A 17,825-nucleotide genomic window follows, 5' to 3' on the forward strand; every position below is an offset into this window, starting at 1 on the left:
GAGAGGTTGAAAACAGCATTTTCTGCCACTTTAGATTCTTTTTCTGTCAATCGACTAACCGCTGCAGCTCTTACACAGAGTGGCAACATCACAGGACTGATCCTAACTCCTGACTCCTGCTGATAAACGACTTGAAACTAGTTTGCACTGAATAAAATACTACTACATTAAACACACCCATTTTTACTCCACACGCTGTTACTAGTTTTAGCTATACGAGGAGAGTTTCTAGTGAAGTCAATCCCCCCCCCCCATCAAGCACCACATACACACTCCTCTTTGGAGTCATAAAACCTTTCAACCCCCTCCAATTTTATTGATGACTCTTCGCTACCATTAACCCAGCGTGGAGACCACCAGCCCGGCCGAGCCTCTCTCCAACTCACCACACAACAAAAAGATGCTAAAATTAGCCCAGCGGCTAGGCTAACCTCTCATGGGGATCCTAACAGGAGGACATACAGGCGCAGGCCGGCTGGTTGGCCGCTTTGTGGTGGTGGCAAAGTCATGTGGAGGCCATTTTACAAGGACACGAAAGAGGGAGGGGGGGGATCAAACGCATACATTCATGGCAATGCTGACAGTGGTGCATGTGGAGGTTGCATTAGTGCATGTGTTTCGCCAAAGTCAGTGGAGCGAATACACATGAGACATAAAACTACAGTATTCACTGTAAAAACTCAACATTGTAAAATCGTGACTCGGGTTAAAATTACATACACAATTTTCACTATTTGCGGCAGTGTTTCCCGCCACATGCCAGTTTATTTTGGTTGACTCAGGAGAGAGGGAGGTATCACTGATGTTTCATTTAGCAACACCAGGAGCAACAGTACCCGGCACTGAAACCTCTCAATCAATCTACTCCAGTACAACTTAATTGCAACAGTGCAGCACGTTTTGGTCCTTGTAGCACACTCCTGCTTTTGACACCTAGGGTGTAATTAAATCTTTTGATTGTTTGCAAACTCCACCCGCAAGAACCACCAGCTCCATGCGTCGCAGCGAATGCAACAACGATGTACTCAGCAGATTTATTTACCCGGAGCAGGCTGCAAAAATATGAACATTATATGAGAAGCACTTTTTAAAAATGTTAGTGTTAATCATTACGTGGAAAAGAGGAGTCTCACTCTGCCCTTATTTCTGGGTACCAAAAAGGATTCTGCTCTTTTAAAGGCTTGCAGTGTTATCTGTACCTCTCCAGTGTCGTAGATCCAGACTCTGCCTTCTGAGTCGCCCACAGCAACCTCTTTCCCCCCCGACGACCAGCGGACTCTGTTGAGGGCCGAAGCCCCCTCGATGGTCACACTGGCAGTTGGTACCTGGTGGACAAGAAGTTAAACAAATAACAAATTCAGTTTTTGTATCAATATTGTACATTTTCATACTTCACATATAGGTCACATTCATGCAAATCTGATGTTCACATGTAAACTGGGATGTATAATAAACATAGTATATTATGACTTTTTTATGGCTTTGTTTTGGCATACTATACTTTGACTTTTTTAAATAATTATTTTGAAAGACTTTTTAAATATTTTTATGGCATACTATATTTTGACTTTTTTTAAATAATTTATTTTTAAGGACATACTATACGATGACTTTATATGATATTTTAATCACATAAAATACTATGATTTTTTTAATTAATGAAATTATACTATGACTTTAACTATGCTTTTTATGGCATACTTCACTTTATAAAAACACCATATTAAGACAAGGAATTGGCCAGACATATAAGAACTCAATCCTGTTTCGGAGTGATAGGACTATAGCACATAATGTACTTTGGAAAATAAATGAAAATACTATGTTAGCCTCTAATGAGGAACATAAACCTTTATAAAACCCTACAATACATCCATAAAAACACCACAACCTGCAGCCTGCCGCCTGCAGGCAAGTGGTGTAAAAACTGTTTTGTTTTCTCGGTTACAGCTGCTAGTGTGGCATTTACCTTGTTGATGAATGTAGCCGACTTAATGTGAGTTTGTTTGTTAGTTACAAACCAGTTCCATCAAATCAAATGAAAAACTTCTTTCCATTTCTAAAACAAATGCTCAAAAAATAAAGATTCACATTCACATCAAGTCTACTGAGTCCTTTATTTCTTTTTATTTAATGAGCCTAATTGCAGTTTAAGCCATTCCTCTTAATGTTTATTGGAAAATGGGAACATTATGCCATTACAGTCTAATTTACAGAACACGTTTACAACATTGAAAGAACAACTTTGTCCAAATACTCTGATAGCTGTCAAATTTACAACTTCTCATTCAAATGTGGACACACACACACACACACACACACACACACACACACACACACACACACACACACACACACACACAGTGCTATTTACTGTATTATAACTGCACTCATGTTTGCTGTTGTGGCTGAGCTGTTGCTCTTTTTGGTAAACAGCAGTGCTCGTGTTGCACCTTTAAAAACCTAAAACCATCTGTAGCGTTTCCATAAACTGTTCCTGACATGTGGCGAGCGAGTCTGACACATGTCACCAGTGGAGACAGAGGCCTTGGCATCATGTCGCCTCACACACCGAGCTTCTGCGTATTTAAAGCAGAGCTAACCACAGACTGACTGCCATTAGCCTGCTAGCTTCCACCGCTCCGCCCAAGTGGATCTGAACTGAGCGCTTTAAATTGGCTGTATATGTCTGTGTGTGTGTGTGTGTGTGTGTGTGTGTGTGTGTGTGCTGGAAATGAGAACCAGGCGCGCCGCGCTGCTCCGTTAGTGTCGTTATGTGTGTTTTTAATATGATGGCAACAATGGAAGTCTGTTGCTATTACACTGTGTACGACTTGCATGTGTTTGCTACATCCGTTTGTGTGTGTGTGTGTGTGTGTGTATGTGTGTGTGTGTGTGTGTGTTTGTCTGAGCAAATGATTCTCATAAAGGACATTATTAGCCGAGTTAGACTGTCGATAATTAACTCTTCCTCAGTCTGTGAAAAGGCCGCTGTTGAGGGAACCATGGGAAAGTGTTCGTCTGCGCCGCAGAGGGAAAACCCAACGCTAGTGATGGGATCAGTGCAGGACAGCTTCGGGGTTAAAACAAGAGAGAGATAAGATGAGACCAAACAATCCTGGGAGATGAGATGTGAATTTTATATGTGGCTGCAAGAAAATGAGATGAAAAGTAAAAAAAAGGCACTGTGTCTCCATGGAAACCAAGAGAGAAGGAGAATGAAGAATCCTTCTACTTGCGTGATCAAAAGGTTCGCTGCCCACTCAGTTGCAAACAAAAGTAGATTTTTCAGACTCATGGCTGGAGATATCTTTGCTCTATAATGCAACTTTTTCCTCCTTAAAGGAATAGTTCAACATTTTTGTGAAATGCACTTATCTTCCAAAATGTCAGACTATTCCTTTAATCAATAAGAAACTGCAAACGTGCGTGACTTGTAGAATAAAATGGCCATAAGATCATTCAGCTGAGATTGCTACTGTTTTGGAAGAACAGGTATGTCATTTATTTTATTTCATACTATAAATGTATTACATGTTATGTTGTATGTAATTCAACTGAATAATAAAATGATCTTTCCTTCACTGGCCTCAAATGCTCTCTTCTGAAAATAAATCTTTCCCCGCAGCTCTGAGAAACTCAACCCGTGGCCTGAACTTTCTCCTTTTATTATTTCCATCTCCAGCATGGGACTGCGGACTGAGGGCTGGGGCTCTCTGCTCGTGGTCTCCTACACATCTGTGTACTTCACCGATGGAACAGAGTGTGGGAGGCAGATGAGACGAGGCGGTGGGGTCCTGAGGTTGCCTCAACGTTGGACAGACGTTGCAGGAATGTTAGCGGGACGTCTCGGTGGGAGCTGAGACGAGGAGCTGTCACCCCAGTTTGATTTAAAGCGAGGGCTGCGGGAAACGCCCACAGAATCTTGAATCGTGTGTGTGTGTGTAGGGAGGGATGTGGAAGGGTGGTGGTGGTGGATGGGGGGGTGGGGTGGGGGGTGATGGGAGGGAAAAGGCTTTTGGGTGTTTGGTTGTGCGGTTCGGGCTGAGGCCCAGCAACAGGCCCTGAGGACACCAAACACACACACGCACATCAACACACAAAGAGATGACGGAGAAAAACACGCCCGTAATGACCTATATTCACCCAGCACTGCCCATACACACACAAACACACACCTCAGTGTCGTTGTTGAGGTTCCACAGGTCTAAGCGGCCCATGCCATCCACGGCGGCGAAGACCGCAGGGTGTACGGGCGACCACATGACGTCATACACATAGTCGGCGTTGTCCTCAAATGAGTACAAAGGCTTGTTGTGCTGAAAGACAGAAAAGAGGAAATCTATAGAGTGTGTTTAGTGTGATAAAGCACTGTTGACAAAAAGAGAGAGAGTTAGGGATTATAGAAGATGACACACTGGAGATAGAAAGAAATGAGAGAGGGAGAGAGAGAGAGAGAGAGAGAGAGAGAGAGAGAGAGAGAGAGAGAGAGGAGAGAGAGAGGGAGAAGGAATGGAGAGAGGGAGTGAGCGAGCTTCAGACAGAGTGGCGCTGCCTCAGCCTTGGGGCCTGTCTGGGTGCAGAGCCTAATTAAAAAGCCTAGCACATTCACACAGAACCATAAAACCGCTGGGAGAGATGAAAGGGAGGGCCCCTCCACAAGGTGTACTGTAACCTCAACACAACAGCTGTCTGAGAGAGAGAGAGAGAGAGAGAGAGAGAGAGAGAGAGAGAGAGAGAGAGAGAGAGAGAGAGAGAGAGAGAGAGAAAGAGAGAGATGGGAAGAGATGGAAAAGGAGGGGTGGACAATGGACGGAGGTTAGGAGTGTGTGCACGTAGAGCCCGACTGATACTGAAAATTGTCTTAAACTTTATTGCTGTTTTTTGTTACTTAATACACTCTGATATACCTGAGATGAGACAACATGATAATATTGATTCTTTGTGTTTGTGACGTTATGGAGACCAAATGTCCTTAAAAGCAGAGCAGGAGGACAAAGAGCATCCTTAGAAGTAGGTTCAAATATTTCACTGAATAACTCTTTAGTTATTTCAGGTTGGGGTCAGACATTAGGGAGTAAAGGTCTTTTGAAGTGCACTCAAATTGTGTGCACATCATAGAAACACAGCTTTTATTATCTCGAGTCTTTAAACACCATTTCTTATTTAGTTAGGCTACAATAAGACATTTCACAAACATTTCTATTTGATTTTTTCTTTTCCTCACGTCTTTTTCATCTAACTTCGATGGTATTACTGTCATCATTTGTTGTTGTCAATAAAAAAAAGATTTTAAAAGAAAACCTACGCCTTCCATTATTGTGTACGTGTCCTCTCTTGGAACTTTGCCCTGGAGGCGCACAGACTCTGCGAGCGCAGCCAAGGTCTCGAGGCTGCTGCTTGTGCTGCAATTAAAGATGGAGGATAAATTATATAAGTGTGGGAATATTGCTTAATACAAATATGAGTGTGTGTTTGCCCATCTGTTAGGATTCCAGAGGCTCACAAACTGCATTCCTGACAGGTAGAGAGGGAGGGGCAGGAGACAGGTTGGCTGGAGGAGCAAAAGAAGGAATGTAGTCTCTCCCTCTCTCTCTCCCTCTCTCTCTCTCTCCTCTCTCTCTCCTCTCTCTCTCCTCTCATTCCTTCTCTTTCTCTCCATCACCTTTACTCTCCTTCTCCGCAGTTGTTCTGAAAGGCTGTAAAAACCCGCAGACAGATACACACTCACATAAACGCAAGCAAACAAGAGCCGAACCAATTTCAAGCCTCGATTGAACCTGTTTTCCAGCCGGCGGGTGACAGCAAAGGTCATCTTTCTCCACCTCACAGATTCAGCCGTGGATCCGCTGAGCCATTCCTGTTTATGTTCTCGCTGTCTCGCCCTCACACGTTTTTTACTCATCCTCTAGCTCTTGTGTTTCACGTTAATAAATTGTGTTTAAAACAACATTTGATTGAGATAATGTGCCGTGCTGAATAAAGCCTCCTGATGCAACGTCAAGCACTCTTTCTTAATTGTGTGCTTGTGGCCAAACACAAGTAATACATCACATCTGAGATGAGATGAATAATGTCCTATTATTCACAATGTAAACTACTATTTTACTGTAGTCTGTCTATAATCTGCCTCTCTTAAATAAGGTGATTTGGGTAAATAATCTGCAGCAACAAGTCTTAAAACTAATCTTAAAATTAAGCTTAATCCTTGTGGCGCCGCACGTGAAGTAACTGGTTGTCATTATCTTTCCTGTGCGGAGGAGCTGGGGAGCTTGTAGCACGTTTGAACTGGAAAACCATCACTGGATACTGATAGTTAACGGCACAGAGCAAGTTTAGAAAGGATATTGATGCTAAAATATACGTCAGCCTGTGCCTTCTGACCTTGCTTTCAAAATCTGCTAAAGTCCCACGGAAGTTACGCGACATATAACTTGTCAGCTCTACAATCAACAAAGCATCTCATGTCTGCAGCGGCTAGAATCATGTCATTCACTGCTTCCATTCTGGCTGCATCACAAACATCACTTGATACCTTCACACTAGATATAATAACTACACGCTGAGGGGACTGAGATGTTGTCCTCAAATTGGAAAAACATCACAAAACCCTTAACTGAAGACCAACAGTGCAGACTCACTTCCAGCACGCAGACGCTCGTTAACAACCTGAACTGACCGTGAAGTCAGCCTTTAAATAACTTCTTAAGAGAGCCAAGTGGAACGATTATGCTCCATCCAATCGCTTAGTATATGCTGGTTTTGGGGTCAAGAGAGCAAGACGGTTCAAGTTATGCACAATCATGAACCCACTCCCAGCTGTCGTGATGTCTTCACACACCGGCCGACTCAGAATGTTTTCGCTAACCACAATATTTGCACCGCCGAGTGTAAAAACATCAGCAGACTTCTGTGCGAGACCCTTTCTGAACTGTGAGGCCAAACGTGAATGCAAAGAGAGAATTCACTGTGTGTGTGTGTGTGTGTGTGTGTGTGTGTGTGTGTGTGTGTGTGTGTGTGTGTGTGTTACAACAGTAGGGTTGAAGGCAAACCTCGGGGGGATTTTAGGTAAGCAAAGGCAGCTTGCTAAAGGTGCATGTGAGGCATGTGTGGTGTGTCTATATTTACAAACACACACACACACACACACACACACACACAAACACACGCACGCACACGCACGCACACGCACGCACACGCACACACACACACACACACACACACACACACACACATACACACACACACACACACACACACGCACACACACGCACACACACACACACACACACACACACACACACACACACACACACACACACGCACACACACACGCAGGTATTCTGCCTGTCCACACACAAATATGGGTTATGAAGGATAAGAGACAGACACACATTCCTGCGGTGCCCCTCAGAGAACAGGGAATTCCCAAATCCTGAAAAATAACACACACTTCTGGTGAAAATCCGCTGAAATATTTTAATACGCATCACGGGACCCTTCACACAAGGCTTTTGGACTAGCTGCCTGCAAACATGAGCTAAAATTCATCAGAGTGTTTTACTGCCTGTCACAGCCAAGCATGAAAGCTGTAACTGGATCTCGCATAAAGCTGAAGGTATTATGCAATATGCATTATGTATTTTCCTCATATTGAATAGGTCTCTCTTTGATTTTTGGCTGTGTTTGCTGTTTGACGCCCTGTTCATGTTGATCCCTCTGTCCTTCAACGTTAGCATCACCCACACTATTGACCATGACACTGTTTTGTCTTTAAAGAGCCTCCTCTCACTCTCTTCTGCTGACTCTTCTATTCATGTTCCTCTCTCTCACTATTTCCCTTCCTCCCCTCTTTCCTTCTTCTTGTGTCTGCATCACATGCACTAAGTTGTGATACGGTTTCTTGCTCTCCCATTACTCGTTATCCTTTCCACCCAAGACTTTAATATATTTGATATACTTTCCCTTTTTTTACCTTTCCTGTCACTTTTCTTATTTCTTTTTCAAGTTTCTGGATTTTAACAGTCATGTGTGTGCAAATAAAATCAAATAAATTTCCTGCCTACTTCAATAAAAACAGTGAGTCGGCCTTCTATTGCCACTGAACTGCTGCCAAACAGAATTCATCACATCGGTTTGACCAGCGAGAGGAGGAGCGCCCACCTTTAACAGTGTGTCTGATGAAGACCGGCTCGTATAAGAAACTGATCTGATTTCATTGTTAGGGTTAACGCAGTGTCACGGTCAACGTTTCCTCAACGAGCTGAATGTGTGCAATTTATTTAAAACTATAATCAGCAGCTAAATCAAATCAATGAGGTCGTAATTATGATACAAGATTGAATGAAGAAGAATGAAAGCCTATTTACATTATATTTACACCTCAGGGGAAGTAGGGCCCTGAGTTCGGCCTCACAGGCAAACCTCCTCAGCCTGTTGTATTGTCAGTGCACCTCTTCTGTACCATCTATAAAACTACAGCGCTGTATTAGTAGATCTTGGGAAGTTTTGTCTGCTGATCGGAGAAGGGGATTTACAACACTGCGACACTTCAGACCCTTATCGTGTCACTCTGCTATTGAATAATTTCCCTACACACCCACACAGTATCCACACAGCCCGTAACAGAACGCACTGTTGTTGCTCACCTGTAGTACTCAGCTGTCCCCCCTCACTCATTAGCTCTCTCAACTCTCTCACACACACATTTTTTCACTCTCTATGCAAATTCTTGGGAGTCCACAATCAACCCCCGCACATCCTCTCCCTGTCTTCCTCTCTTGCACACACACACCCGTCATACCTTGGTGCTCCAGAGTTTGACGGTCCAGTCGAAAGAGGATGTGATGAAGAGGTGGGAAAAGTCGACGGTGCCCACTGCGCCGTGGCAGCTGATGCCTGTCACCGGGCCCTGGTGGCCCTCGAACATCTCACAGATACCCGCCTTGCTGCGGAAGGACAACACAAGCGTAGAACCACATAAGTCAGCTGTGAAGTGTTTCAGTGGTCTTAACTTGTTTAATTACAAAGCTGTGAAGTGGTTTACAGCACAGTAAAGGAACTTTTATTAAAAGTGAAACATCTCTTCGATGAATGGGATAAACATCAATTACATTTTTATAAAACTATTTTACAGTTTCATTTCTTTCCTTGACTTTCTGAATGTATATTTTACTGTGATTTTGTAATTCTATATTATCCACGCATATAAAGACATTAAACAGGAGTCCAAACACACGTGTGATCCAGCAAAGATATGTTTGTGGTGTCTTCTTCATGTGTGTGTGTGTCCACCAACCTGCCATGTCTGGATGCAGAGTACACAGTGCCCTCCTCACTCCCCACCACATAGTTGTTAACATCTCCCGTGGGAAAAGCCATGCCTGTCACCGCCACAGGTTTGGATTTATTGTAAACCAGTTCCATGGTCTCCTACAGCACACACACACACACACACACACACACACACACACACACACACACACACACACACACACACACACACACACACACACACACACAGAGACAGACAGACATTGTGTGAGCCTCTTTTTTATGGCATACTATACAAAGACTTTTTATAGAATTTATAGACGTACTATACTACGTTTCTTTATGATGTTTTTCATGAATTATACTATGCATTGGCTTTTTATGACATTTCTTTATAACACAATATATTATGCTTTATTTGTGACATATGATATATGACTTTATGACATACTAGACTATGATTTTTCATAACATTTGTTATGAGATACGATGATTTACTCATGTTTCATGATAATATGCGGTGACTTTTTATGACGAACTATATACAGTGACTTTTTAATGACATTTCTTTGACATACTATACTATGACTTTTGTTATGTCTTGACGTTGCATTTGAACAAATACTTTCAATGTGTTAGTTGCTGAGTGTGTTGTGCACCTGTGGCTGGGAGAGCATATCCAGACTCCAGGAGCACATCCTGCCGTCTGTAGACACAGTGATCAGGTTGTTGGCATTCTGGGTGCCGACCACGTTCACGCAGTACACCGGGTGCTACACACACACGATACGAGACGTAAAGACACACAGGAGCGTACATGAGACGGGTGGGGATACACACTTGCACAATAGAAGAGATAATGTGATTACAACAGTCTCCACTACAATGCTTGTTATTCTGCAGCATATGGCAAATCCTTATTAGTCTCATTAGAGGTCTCAATCATTACAGATGAAATAGAGGCAGCACTTTGGTCAACTGTTGTTTTTAAATGTGTCTTATAAATACATTTGGATTGGATTAAAATATTTCTGCACATTTGTCATTTTATATAATAATTATTGGATAATTCCTAACTGCGGTAGGCTGTCTAATATTTCAATATTTGGAGATGATAATATTAATAAAATTAGGTTTTTAACATGGTCCTGAAATGATAAAGTTATTTCACCCTTAATCACATGACATCATTAGACACTTTGTACGGATGCAGCCACATGCCAGTGTGCCGTCGCTCCTTTACGACAGGAGCGTGTGAAACCATTATGTCACTACTGGGCAGTAATTGATTTATGGACTGGGCAGCACAAAGAACCCATTCAGCAATCGGCACAATGTTAGATGGCTGGACTCATTGACTGGAGAGGACGAGAGTGACGGCCTCATTGTTGGAGTTCCAACCTACAGCATGGGTGATGTGTAGCAGTGTGTATGTGTGTGTGTGTGTGTGTGTCCACAGTACATGCCTGCAGTAGCTTTGATTATAAGCGGACCCGCCTCTTAAGATATTATAAGTGTATATTCAGTAATTTGTCGAGGGTCAGTGAGTTCACTGGAGCCTCGAAACTGAGCTGTCCTTTCAGCTATGTCTAGAATTTGACTGCTCCAGTCAAAAGTGTGTGTGTGTGTGTGTGTGTGTGTGTGTGTGTGTGTGTGTGTGTGTGTGTGTGTGTGTGTGTGAAATAATTGGCTATCTAAGAAAACTTAGACACAGATCTGATCTTTTTCTTTAACATTATTTGTCTATGTTTTGCAGAAATTTTAAAATATCAGCTGTGCCTTATTCTACCAATGTTATGAGTGACAGTTTGTCGCGCTGGACTGTGTGTGTCTTACAGTGTGAGCAGCAGCAGACAGAGGAGTCCTCTGGACGGGGGTCCGGCGGTGACTGCGGTTGTCCCACAGGACGATCTGCCCCGAGTAAGTCCCCCCCACCACCAGGTTGGGATGAAACTTGGCAAAGCCCACAGATACTACAGGAGACTGAGGACAGAGAAGGGGAGAGGATGAGATATGAGGTTATTTTATGGGAACATCTCTGATACAGCATGACATGACAGAAGAAGGAACACAGCGAGAGCACCAATGATTGGGTCGGATGAAAGGTGGAGATAAAACAGCAGGCAGTGAGAAAAGAGCAAAAACAAAGAAAGATATGAAGCGAAAAACGGTAACGCTAGACGGAGCGCGAGTAAGAATGAGTGATCAAGGCAACGTGATGGGTGGCGGACATCGGGAGATAGACGGAGAGGGAGATGATGAGTTTGGCTATGGTGAGGGTCCACTGAGGAGAGGAGAGAGGGGTGACGCTGGGGCGGACACCAGACAAAGAGGGGAATTGTAGTCCTCTTTCCCCCAGCCGTTTCACATTACAGCATCAAAACCCCAGCAGCCACTGGAGCGCTCACTGTAGCCTCCATCATGACAAGCGCACCCTTGAACTCCCTCCCTCCCCAATGCCGTATTTATTGAGTCTTGGTTCCTCTTCAGTGCTCGTCCCATATGGGCTTCTGCGTGCGGCAGCTCGCCTCCCCTGACCCAGAGCCACTGAAGCATCTGTGCGGTGGAGTTATGAGAAAATGTTTCAGCGTCGTATCGCTGCAGGAGGGTAAGTGGTGCATTAACAAATTCATCCCTCCATCCATCCGTCTAGTGAAGAAGCATGTTCGTGTTGAGAGGAACGATCATTCGCAGGCGAGACGGGGCCAAGAGAGCATTAAACAAGGAGCTCAGACACGCAGCACAATTAAAAGCAGTGAAACTGTAACAACATGCCGGGTGAATTTCGCAAAAGCATTGTTGCCCAATACGGTCGTAGATTTGTGTCGGAAGAATCGTCATTGACAGTTTTAGTGTTCCCGTAAACAGCACGTCAGCCTCTGAGTCGGCGCTTCTCATTAATTGTGAGAACGGGTGGTTTAACAGACAGTTAGACTACGATGAATAGGATTTTAAGAATTCAAATCCACATTAATGAAACTACAGACAACTCGCTCACAATGAGACCTTGAGGACTGGGGGCTGCACCTTTAATGTAGATGAATAGAAAAACTAGAACAATCCATTTTAATATTGCCACACGGACGTTTCGGGCAAGATGCCCTTCATCAGCATGTATTCTCGCAGGAACGTCCACGTGGCAATATTACAAAGTAGAGTAAACTAGTTTTCCTTTTCTTTCATTTAACTTATGAACAGTGTAAAAGTCACTCTAAGAAACAATTAAGGCTCACAGGTATCCCCTTTACAAACACCCTGACAATCTACATAGAATATATACATTATATGCTGAGGCTGCAGGAGGCCGTTTGACGTACAGAGGCATTGTTCAGACGTCACACACGTGCTTTAGGCACTAATGTGTCAACATGCACTGAGCTCATGGAGCAGCTGCTAATAGATAGGTAAGAAATCTAACAATGTTCAGTTCATGTTGAGGAAAAGCAAAACATTCCTTTTATTTTTCATTTCTTTTTTTTGGTTTCTCTCCCTCACGCACTCTCCCCCCCCTCCCCCCCTCCCCTCTCTCTCTCCCCCCCCAGCCACCACACCATGTGCGAAGCAGCCAACTCCAAACCCCAGTTCGTTTTGAGAGGAGACTGGAAAACAAACCCGAGGAAAAGAAAACACTGCACACTCTTTCTCTCTCTCTTTTTGTTTCTTCTGAGCAGTCACGGCTTCCAGACGAATGGCTCGGGAGACGCTTCAGATGTCACGGCTCAAAATAAACTCAACTTTGGTGGTAAAAATAAAGTCGCTCGTCAGCCGGCAAGGAGGCACTCTGCGGAAAGTTTATTTACACGGTCAGATAAAAAGGAATCAGGAATTTAGGTTTATTAGCGCGCAGTAACACACATGCACATAAACTATTATTCACATTATGTTTTGTAAGTTGATTTGTTCTATTGTGTAATATGTGCAGCAAAAGCACCAACGTTGCATTAGAATAATGTCCAAACAATATATCTGTTTAAAGAACATAGAAGCCATAGATGAGCTTTATTCTAAATTAATTTCTATTAATAATATTCCGAACCTGGCCGATGTGTGTGGAGACTAAAAGTATAGAAAGAGGGTTAACTACTTCAGGTCAAATGTCGAGACGGGAGCTCTGTTACTCAAATACACATGGATGAGTCTGCCTTTAACTTGATCACTTTTAATATCCACGAGTTTTGGGATGACCTTTACACTCTGTGGTTGTCTGAGGTCTCCCCCCCCCACCCTGCCGTCAGACTCCATCAGTGGGCTAATGAACCCAAGTCCTGCCCTCTCTGTCTGTGCACAAACACACACACACATCCACTAAATAGGTTCATACACACACACACACACACACACACACACACACACACACACACACACATGGTTCCACCACCGCAACCATTTATCAGTCTTCAAAAAGCAGCGGTATTTATTCTGTGACGAGACAGGACGGAAGCAGAGCGGAGGAAGCGTAACAACAATATCTAAAGAGCTAAATGTGTCTTATTCTTGTGTAAAATAATAGCTTGACATTTTGGAAAATGTGCTTATTTGCAGAGCGTTAGATAAGAAGACTGATGCCACTCTCACATGTGTCCGTCGGATAAAAGGCTAGTGGCAGCTCTAACGCCGGGCTGCTTTCTTTATGCTAACTAAGCTAATTGAATCAACATATTTGCCCCCAAAAGCTATTTATTTACCTCCCTTAATACGGTCTTTTCCCTCCGTAATCACTTTCTCTGTTAGTAACTACCTCAAATGTATGAATACAGCGATCTTTAAGCTCACTACACCTTCCTCTCTTTGACCTACCCAGTAAAGATGGATTTGTTTTATTACTTTTAACGCCATAAAGAATTTAAGATAGACACACAAATCCACAAACATACAGACACAAATAGAAAACATCCCTGCTCTCTGATTCTTCCACCAGTTATCACGCTAAATAAACATCTCTACCCCACATGAGTAATGACAAAGAGAAGCCAAATGAAATCAAGAGCCCCCGTCTATTTGCTCCACATGTTAGTTTAACTCCTAAGCCCTATCAGTGTCCCCATCTTAAGAGGAGAAATCCTGACTAAACTCTGAATCCACTCTTTGAGAAACCACATGTTAAACCATCGTTCCCCTCATGTACTGTCAGGCTTAGTGAAAGAGCTACCGACAATTAGCTCGGCTTTGTCCCGATGCACTTTGAGCCGCCTGCCAGCAAGAACTTGGCCTCAACATAAAAGCCGTTTCTCCTTAAACGCTTCTAATCAAATGTCACATCGGCACATATGTTTTGGAGTTCTATGCCTTTTAAATGTACTGTATGTCATTTGGTGCTGAAGTAAGATCAATTTGTCCCGCGCTATAAGGACGTTTATGATTTAAGCTCAAGGGGAATTGGTTGACACTCTAAAGCGGATTCTCAATTTGAATGTCATGTAGGAAATTAATGACCGAGTTTCGAGCTGAATTATGGAGCGCTTGGTTATGTTGGATTTCTGTTGACTTTATATTCATTCACGAGCCTTTGCCGTCAATGACTGGAATCACTTTGCATCTATTACAAGACATTTAACTGGCAGTGTGTAAACATGACCGTTTGAGATGTTTCATGTGGAGCGCTAATATTCTGAATTAAAGGAAAAGTTTGACATTTTGGGAAACGCTTTTCTTGCCGAGCGTTGAATGAGGAGATCCACTCTCACGTGTATCTTATCTGTGAGCTCGACATGAAGCAGCTCCCAGCAGCCACATCGACACAAAGACTGGAAATAACGGAAAACAGGACTGGACTATTTCTTGGCCAGAAGCAGTTGCCAGGCAACAAGCGGAGACTCCAGCAAGTTACTGGACCGGTGCACAACCCCCCCCCCAATAAAAAGGTGAACACATTATTTTCACACCTTGGCTTTGTACGTATCAAACAAAGGAGTTACGTGTTAATTAGAGAGTTTTAAAGGTGCCGTTACCCTGGACAGAGCCGCCGCGTTCATTTCCTGTTTCCAATCTTTGTGCAAAGTTAACCTGTCCCCGGCTGCAGCTCCATACTCACCCTACAGACTTAAGTGGTATCAATCTTTTTATCTAACTTCCGAATAAGCATATTTTCCCAAAATGTCAAACTTTTTCTTTAAATCAAATGCAGCCACACTCCTCCCATCCCCTGCAGCTCCTCTTCCTCTCAGATTGATACGTTTGGACATATCAGTCACACGAGCACCACATCTGTCTAAATAACACCTCAACGACTCTCGTGTCGACAATGCTCCCGCTATGATTGCATCTCCATATCGGGGCTGAGTCGTTGCGGAGCCTGACATTTCATTTCCAAAAACGCAGAGTGGCTCTGTGGATGGTTCTCATCTCACATGCGGCGCGGGTCAGACACCTGCCAAGTCATCTCCTGCCAGCCCAGACGCAGAGGATGTGAGGAGTGACAGCTCCCGGAAGAAAAAGCAGCGGAGAGAGTCACTTCGTTATATTGGGCCTGAGATGAATTGTGAAAGTTGTACAGGAAGAGACACTCTCGCAGGGTTTCATTTCTTACCTCAGGCAAGGTCTGCTGTGTGTGTGTGTGTGTGTGTGTGTGTGTGTGTGTGTGTGAGTATCATCTATCATATCTCACACAGGCTCACAAGGCTATGTGCTTCTGGCAGCCCTTATTATATTGATGGGAAGTGTTCTGTAGAGGATAATACACACATGGTAGGCCCTGATGAAAGATGGCACCCAGCAAGGGATTAGGGTGGTTCGAAGGAATGACAGAGAGAGAAAGAAAGCTAGAGAGAGACGAACACTCCCTCCTTTGTTGCCTCCTCTCTTTCGTTCTTTCCTCGGGCAACAAACTGTTGCTTAAGTCAGCTTGAGAAGGCAGAAATGGAGCGAGAGTGCGATGTTGAGAAGAAAGAGGGAGGCGGGGGGGCTGATAGGGCACGGCAGACAGTATATCCACGCTCCATCCCTCCTCTCCTCCCCCCTCCCCCCCCCGCTCACCGCACTCATCTGTTTTCCACTCTGCCTTATCAGGACCAGATGGATCCGACTGTCTTCCCTTGCATCCTCGCTTCTCAACCTCCCCCCTCCTCCCAACCACCTTTCTCCTCCCTTTCTCCCCCTGGCTTCGCTCGTTTATGACACCCCACGGATTTTGTCACTCTGTGGTTTCTGGCAAGGAGAGAGAAATACCAAGCCGAGTCTCAATTTCACCAGGCAAAGAATGAGGGTTTGACGGAGGGAAAGCACGAGGAGGAGGCTCTGGGAGCACACACAGGCCTTTCTCTGCCTCCTCGAGCTCCTTTATTTTCCATATCTTCTTCGTTTGCTTGGCACATATGTTCACTTTTGCTGCTTTGTGGCTCTAATGATGGTTTTGTGTTGTAAATATAATTATTCTTCAACTCAACCATACAGTGCTTTATCCTATTCTGATATATAAATGTCCATACAGATGCTACGAGTTCTTTGTTCCAAATACATTTATATCAATCTTAATATTGCCACTCTCACTAAACCTGAGTAGTTTTAGAAAATGTTTAAATGTTTAATTCTTGGTGAACACTTAGTTGTACTACAGTACTGATACTTTTTTTTAAAGGTCTGACATTTTAGGAAATATGCTTTCTTGCTATGTTTTCCCTAAAACATTCAACTCTTCCTTTAACTTCCAATCTGCTTAATGCATTAGTATTAAATAAAGAACAACTGAAAATGTTCTCTGATTTAGATCAAAAAAAGAAGAACCTAAAGGCCACAGGTTGGTATTGTTCTGAGGAGTGCCACCTCACGCTTCTTGGTTCTTCTTGCAAAATGAACGGAAGACAAAAGATCGACTCATTTCTCCAAATAATACCAATAAAAACAACGTCCGATGGCCACAGCCAAAGTTGTACAAAATAATGTCATTTACCGCAAAATTCAACACTACATATGTTTTTGCCAGTAGAAGCTACATCTGTTTAGCGTCCCACAAATCAAATACAGTCTCACAGTATAAACCCGTGCGCTTACAGGACTTCTGCTAAGCTTTCTAAACACAATGCCTTCATCCTCCGGAGTAATTTCACACGGGTTCCAACTTAGAAAAGGCCTGAGAATAATGCTCTCTCCACCCTCACCCTCCCTCCCTCCCTCCCTCCTGCTCTGCTTCTCTTTCTCAACCTTTCTGGAAGTGTCAAAGGCCTTGGGACCGACGCAAGGCAGCGAGATATTAATAAAAATATGACTGAGTCCAATGGAATATGACAGTAGCGGCGGGGGTTGTTACAGGGAGGCGTGCGGTTTGGGGGGTTCGGCAGAGGTTTTAAGTCAAGCAGGCCCTTTAATGTGGTGTGACTTTGCCCACTTGAGAGGCTGGTGTGAAGTTACAAGATTGGACCCAACTGGGATGGGGCGATGATGGGTCCAACTGCTGAGACGGCCATGATGATGGGAGGCACGATTCTGGTACCAGAATCCACAGCAGCGGCAGCAGCCCCCCCCCTTTCTACGGATGGATCACACACTTCCTCCACTACACTACAGGTCACTGGCTGCTAAAGTGGGGTCATGAAACTGCCCGGGGTCCTTGAGGGGAT

General features: G+C 43.8%; 1 protein-coding gene across 10 annotated transcripts in view; it reads right to left on the bottom strand.

The window, feature by feature from the left end:
• Positions 1 to 17,825, bottom strand: part of dync1i1a (dynein cytoplasmic 1 intermediate chain 1a) — a 49,813-nt gene that overhangs the window by 2,043 nt on the left and 29,945 nt on the right. For all 10 annotated transcript variants that reach the window (XM_029443055.1, XM_029443054.1, XM_029443056.1 and 7 more), the window contains 6 exons: positions 11,110 to 11,256; positions 9,933 to 10,046; positions 9,299 to 9,432; positions 8,804 to 8,948; positions 4,179 to 4,319; positions 1,200 to 1,325 (listed from right to left, as the gene is read on the bottom strand). In XM_029443055.1, coding sequence (XP_029298915.1) covers positions 1,200 to 1,325; positions 4,179 to 4,319; positions 8,804 to 8,948; positions 9,299 to 9,432; positions 9,933 to 10,046; positions 11,110 to 11,256 — 807 coding nt within the window. The remainder of the gene's footprint in view (positions 1 to 1,199; positions 1,326 to 4,178; positions 4,320 to 8,803; positions 8,949 to 9,298; positions 9,433 to 9,932; positions 10,047 to 11,109; positions 11,257 to 17,825) is intronic.

This window comes from Cottoperca gobio, chromosome 11 (genome assembly GCF_900634415.1).
Source record: "Cottoperca gobio chromosome 11, fCotGob3.1, whole genome shotgun sequence".
Taxonomy (NCBI): domain Eukaryota; kingdom Metazoa; phylum Chordata; class Actinopteri; order Perciformes; family Bovichtidae; genus Cottoperca; species Cottoperca gobio.